Source organism: Pundamilia nyererei, unplaced genomic scaffold (genome assembly GCF_000239375.1).
Source record: "Pundamilia nyererei isolate P.nyererei 1_Seehausen unplaced genomic scaffold, PunNye1.0 scaffold00104, whole genome shotgun sequence".
Lineage (NCBI taxonomy): Eukaryota > Metazoa > Chordata > Actinopteri > Cichliformes > Cichlidae > Pundamilia > Pundamilia nyererei.
In genome coordinates this window covers 1,751,417-1,757,637 of record NW_005187505.1, presented here as the reverse complement: position 1 = coordinate 1,757,637, position 6,221 = coordinate 1,751,417, and the positions used below count along the sequence as shown (strand labels likewise).

Genomic DNA, 6,221 nt, shown 5'->3' with positions numbered 1-6,221 from the left:
TTGAATGTGTGCCACAAAGAACCTAACCTGGCAGCAGCAAGGTGTGACTAACAATGGGCATGTTAAAACAGATAAATAAAGAAATAAAGAAACAATGAAATAACAAATATCTTTGTAGCAAAAGTGTTTAGGAGAGAGGTAAGGTATTCCCATCTTTCGTAACACTTCCGTACTGTTTATAATATCTATTGTCTGATTTCTTTCCTCTTTAATAAAGTTTCTTCAGTTCTGCTTTCTTTTATTTAGTTTTCTCTTTTTCTCTCTGGGAGGAATTATTTTGTTTGGAGGAAGTTTAAGAATATCAAGGTGATTCATCTCCATTTAAATAGGGACACACTTTCATTTGGAAACAATTCGTTTATACTGCAAAATGTGCCTCTGTGTGCAAGCTTGGTGAAAGGTTTTATTTGTTAAAATACCACAGAGCCTTCGGTGATGTAAAACAAAAAATCTGTCTATATTAAATCTGTGCAGTAAACCTAGTCTAGCCTTGATAGAAGTTTACAAAAGAGATCACGAGTTAAAGGTAAAACTAAAGAAACCGCTGGGAATTTTTCGATCGTTGTATCATCTTTGTTGTGTCTCACAGCCACAGATGTGAGCCTTTTGAGAAGGTGTTGCATTCAAGCTCTCTTTACCATCTGCAGACGTGGGTGAGGAATATGTCACCTTCATCAGTTTAATCACTTCAGGCTCCAGTCATGTACTGCAACACTGGATGGGTGATGGAGAGTGGCACTAACAGAGCGTTTATTGCATGAAACACAATGAACAACACATTGCTTTGTACTTTTGCTGTCACCGTTTGAGTTTAGCACCTTCTACTTACAAGGGTCTCTTTATTAGTTTCAGAGTCTGCTCTTTGTATTGATCCAGCAAAAGGCTGATGACTTACTGTTCCAAGGCTAAAGACCTGGATGAGACTTCAGAGGCACAACTCAGTACACAAGGTGTAATCACTCGGCCTTTTAGCAGCTGCACTTCGATCACTGAAAGGCAATCAGACCCGTGCTGCTGTAATCGAGTAGGCACCTGATGTAACTTTTGTCTCCAAATCAAAGGTTACACTCAGCAACCAGTTACTGAAAAGACTGCAGTATTCAAAGGCCTATGTCTATCTAATGTGTCTCCAAATTTTCTATTCCTGTTTTTTTATTCTGCTTCAAACAGGCTGTTTTGGTGTCTGTAACCTTAAATGCAGTTGCTCCTGGGCACCCTCAATCCAGCAAACCGGGCAGTGTTTTTACCAGAGACAGTATAAAAGGTGGAAATGGCCACTGTGACGTCACCTGTTGGTTCTGGAAACATTGACTGACTGTGGCGGTGTTTTTTTGTTGTTGTCTCAACCTACATTCCTACTAACACACTAGAAATGTACTCACTCAGATTGAAGCACAAATGTCTGAGATGGTAGCATTGCACAACAAGCCATAAGATTAGAAGAAGACATTCCCGCCACACACACACACACACACACACACACACACACACACACACACACACACACACACACACACACACAACCCTGTTCAGCTATCTTAGTGAGGACCTTCATTGACATAATGGTTTCCCTAGCCCCTTACCCTAACCCTAACCATTAAAAGTAAATGCCTAACCCTAACCATAACCATAACCTAATTGTAACCCTGACACTAAAACCACATTTTGAGCCTCAAAAAGGCCTTCAAACTTGTAAGGACCGGTGAGTGTGTCCTCACAAGTGACTGTAGAATGCAGATTTCAGTCCTCACAAAGATAGCTAGACAGGAACACACACACACACAGTGATGAGAGTTTAATGACTCAAATATCAAATTTGGACTCAACTATCCTAGTGGATGCTTTATAAAACAATTCACCTCCTTTCTTATGAAAATAGCTGGACAGTATAGGCCAAAACTGTTTTGCACCAGACTGCAAACATGCTTTATTATGCTGTAAACTTGGCACTATAACATGGCAGTCTATGGGGATTGACTCTCAAGTTGCCAGTAGGGGAACTGGAGTCTGGGTTAATTATTCAGCTCTTGTGCATTGGATTTTCATTTATAACACCAAAGTCCTTATAAAAGGAAGCTTTGACATGTTAAAACAGCTGTGGGCACATATTTGGGCAGTGATTTTTCAAGCATTGAAAAATAACTTTTATTTAAAAAGCATTGTTTTAAACTGAATCACATCTTTCTAACAGCATCTTTGCTCCCTCATACTATTGTAATGGTATTTTTTTTTATTTGGCACATTTTTAACCAGACCTACACAATCCCAAAGGGATTTGTGCTTCCACCCAAGACTGAACAGGTGATTTTCTTTTACCTCTTTAATAAATGTGTAAACCTCTACAATATAGATCCACTGCAGACTGCAAAGCAGTTGCTAGCTTGGAATCGAAGAGGTTGGCGGTGCCTTTGCTGGTCTGACAAACCAACAAGGTGTAAAGCAGAAACAGCTCTTTCAGGTGGTGTGTTCAGACAGAATGAAAGTGAAATTTCACCTTGCTGAAGTGTTTATGAGCCATTTCACAACTCACAAGTACTCGCTCCTAACAGCTATAATGAGGAGTACAACTGATAAGTGAAATCAAGCAATACAGCAACATTTTTTCAGGACGTACCAGAAAATCCTACAGTTTTATTTTTCTCCTATCCCTGTTCTCTTTTAAAATCTCTGTCTACATACATAAGTGAAGTTGAATCATAAACTTCCAGCCAATGGTGATATAAGCTGGACTTTTGATTAGTAATTGTCGCTGGCATCTATGGGAACATCTCAGCTATTAGGCTTTTGCAATTTAATTTTGACAAACTAAAATACTGCGAAGTTACATGAGTGCATTTTCACCTCTATTGGAGGTATTTGAGCTACCCAGTGACAATTTGCATCAGTTTGCAAATTCATTCTTGCATTACTCTTCCTAATCTACAGAGAAAGGGGAAAAACAAGGCTGTTGGTGTATGATTACGTTAAAGAACGAAGCACGTTTTTGCATCACATCATAATTCCCCCTTTCAACACACAAGCAGGTGCGTCATGGTGTCTGGTGTTGTTAAGAGTTTGAGCTCTTTGGCACAGGGAGGAGGATCTGTATTATTTTGACAGTATTTCTTGTTTTGTGTATCTTGTGTGTTTTACTTCCCGTCTTTGTCTTGATTCCCACATTTAATCATCTGCCTGCTCTAACTGTTTACACCTGAGCCCAGGTTGTCCTCTGTGTGTGTGTGTGTGTCTAAAGCAATTTGTCTGTGTGTGTGTCTGTGAGTTCATGATCCTGCTCCTTCTTTTTGTCTCTCTTTCATAGTTTTATGGAATCCTTTACTGAAGATACCTCTTATGCAGCACTGAAATTGCTTTTCACTTTAGATCCTGCCTGTCTGCCCCTGTGGTGGTTTGCATTTGGGTCAGTTTACCAGCTTCACCTTAAACTGCAAATATAGCACAAGGGTAGCAGCAAAGCTAAAATTATTTCCACATAGGGCCTAAATGCATGATTGAAGAGGTTAAAAACGGCTTCCATAAAACCTAATCAAAGAATCTAAATATATATCTGATACACATCTATAAAATACTTTATAAAAAAAACAAAAACAAAAAACCCTCTCTCTGGTGCTCAGACACTTGAATAATGAGGTCCAGTCCCAACCCAACCCTGACACACTTTCACTGTGGAGGGTCTGCTACATTAAACTGAATATGTATATTGTTATGTAAGTGATATTTATGATCTTAATAGATCAATAGGTAGTGGTATAAATCAAAAGTACACGTGTCTGTTAAAGAAATCAGTCGCCCCAAAGCTGCAGCTAAAATTCTACTCTTCCCCTTAAGTCAAGCGTGTCCAACTCCAGGCCTCAAGGACCGCTGTCCTGCAGGTTTTAGATATCGCCCTGTGTCAGCACACCTGAATCAAATGATTAGTTCATTACCAGGCCTCTGGAGAACTTCAAAACATGTTGAGGAGGTAATAGAGCCATTTAAATCAGCTGTGTTGGATCAAGGACACATCTAAAACCTGCAGGACATCGGCCCTTGAGGCCTGGAGTTGGCCACCCCTGACAGAAGTAAAGAGACCCTTCAACAGCCATAATTGTGAAGTTTTTAGGACCCAGACTGGAATTGGGCCAATGTGCTAGAATACCATAAAATGCATGCATGCAATACAAAGGAAAACTGCACAAGTTTATCACTGTACACAAGCACATAGATTTATTTATACAAATATAGTATGTATAACAATTGCATATCAAGAGTTTGTTATCTATTTTTTTTTTTTATCTTTACGTTAAATACAGGACCATTCGCTTCAAAAATGCAAGTCAATTAAGAAAGAGTACCGATAAATTAAAGGTACAAAAAGGGATCTGTCTTATTAAGATGTACTGTGAGTCAGAAATGGTTGTAAATCATATAAAACCTGGACATTAAGGTCACCTAATCACAATATTTTGACATTAAGTAGACCTTAGAGGAAACAGTTTTTTTGGGAAATAGTCAAATGTGGCAGTGTGGGACACATTAATGTAGGCTGCTGTTCATTTGGGCTTAGGGGTTAAAGCAGATGAAATCATCACTCACTGCAGTTTTAAATAAAATCTTTGTAACATCATCAGCTTTTACGCCAGCTGCTTTCAGCATACAGGTGTTTACAGAGTCTCGCATTGAGGAAGTGATGTTTAATGCCTGGGATAAATAAAAGAGTAAAAGCCAGCTACTGAAAATGTAAAGAAAATCAACAGTAAACAAAAAAAAAAAAGAGTTAAAAAGACTTATAAATAAGTCATCTCTGGGAACGACGGAGCAGAAAACCACAACAAGAAGCTCACCAAAGATGGAGACAACGTAAACACAGATTTGGCAGATTACCACTTTGACTCTGGAGTTCAGCTACTTGGGTGACAAAGAAAATGATTTCTCTCACAGATCCACTGGGAAAAAAACAAACAAACCAAAACACTCCACTCATAACACAAAATGCAGGTAACACATCCACGTGAACTATGTGCTAGTATTTAGCCATAATGCAATGAATAGATTTTAAACAATCTGCACATGATAGAAAGAATACATAATATTTTAAATGAACATTAAAACTTTGTGTTAAATCTCTGATCTCGTAAACTATAAAATAGACAGATCTGGAAAAATAAACATAATATTCATTTAATTCTGTTAAAATCAAAAGTGATGACATTCTGGTAATCTGTCGGGAACATTTAAGATTTCTGAGGATTAAAGTGAACCTCCTTGTAACATATATTTTCTAGATTAATTTCAGTTGGGAGTAGCTTATAAGTTCTTTTTATGAATCGCAGTTATTGCACATTAACTCTATGCGCCGTCTGTAAATCTCTTTAAATGGCACCGAAGACCGATTTGGACTCAGGAGCTGCCTTACAGTGAATAAGATGCGATTTGCTTTATGGTGATTTACATTTGCACCTAAACTCTGTATATGTACGGTGATGAATTTTATTTTAAAATGTAAAAACAAAAAACAAAACAAAAGTGTGTTATTGCTAAACCTACGAGATACAAAATCTTTTCTTGCTACAATATAGAAGGTAAAAAAGAGTTCATCAAAAACAGGACACAGAAAAAGGAAATCAATGGTCTTTTCATACAGAGACACAAGCACCAGTAGAGGAATCAATAGAAACACCACTGTACAAATGATATCTATGGAAAAATGGCGAAGGATCCACTGCGAAATGGATGAAAGCAAACCAAGTGGAGAAAATAAACCAAACTACAAACACAAGAAAGGGAGTATTCAAGTCACGACTGGGGTGTAGAACCTAGAAAAGGGACTATAAAGTCAAAACTTTCAGTGTTAGCCTCCCTCATACTTGTTTTTCGAAGCACCAAATTCAGGACAAACGCTCTCTTCGTTTTTGCTCAGTAATCGGTGGTACACTGGAAGGGAGAGAGTGAAAGAGTCTTCTACTTTCGGTCGGTTTTGCTCCATGATGGAGAGACGCCTTTGGGATCCTCAACACAAACAGATGGCCTTAAAGATCCACACACTTCTTCACTTCTTCTTCTTTTGGAACAGCCTGGAGATCACAAAGACAAGAAAAACAGGCTGAGAGCAATGCCGTGAAACACAGCTGCACTAAATGAAGTCATGCTGAGTTCAATTTTTTTTTCTGTTTTCTGAAAAATGTCACATGGTGTGGTAAAAGGATAAATTAGCAACAAGACAAACATTTAATCTTAAAAAAAAA

At 38.2% G+C, this 6,221-nt stretch overlaps 1 protein-coding gene across 2 annotated transcripts in view; it reads right to left on the bottom strand.

Annotated features, from left to right (window-relative positions):
• Positions 1 to 4,180: 4,180 nt before the first annotated feature.
• The window catches only part of lin7a (lin-7 homolog A (C. elegans)), a 45,882-nt gene continuing 43,841 nt past the window's right edge, over positions 4,181 to 6,221 (bottom strand). For both annotated transcript variants that reach the window (XM_005740854.2, XM_005740855.1), the window contains exon 6: positions 4,181 to 6,050. In XM_005740854.2, the coding sequence (XP_005740911.1) occupies positions 6,026 to 6,050 (25 nt within the window). In that variant the 3' untranslated portion in view covers positions 4,181 to 6,025. The remainder of the gene's footprint in view (positions 6,051 to 6,221) is intronic.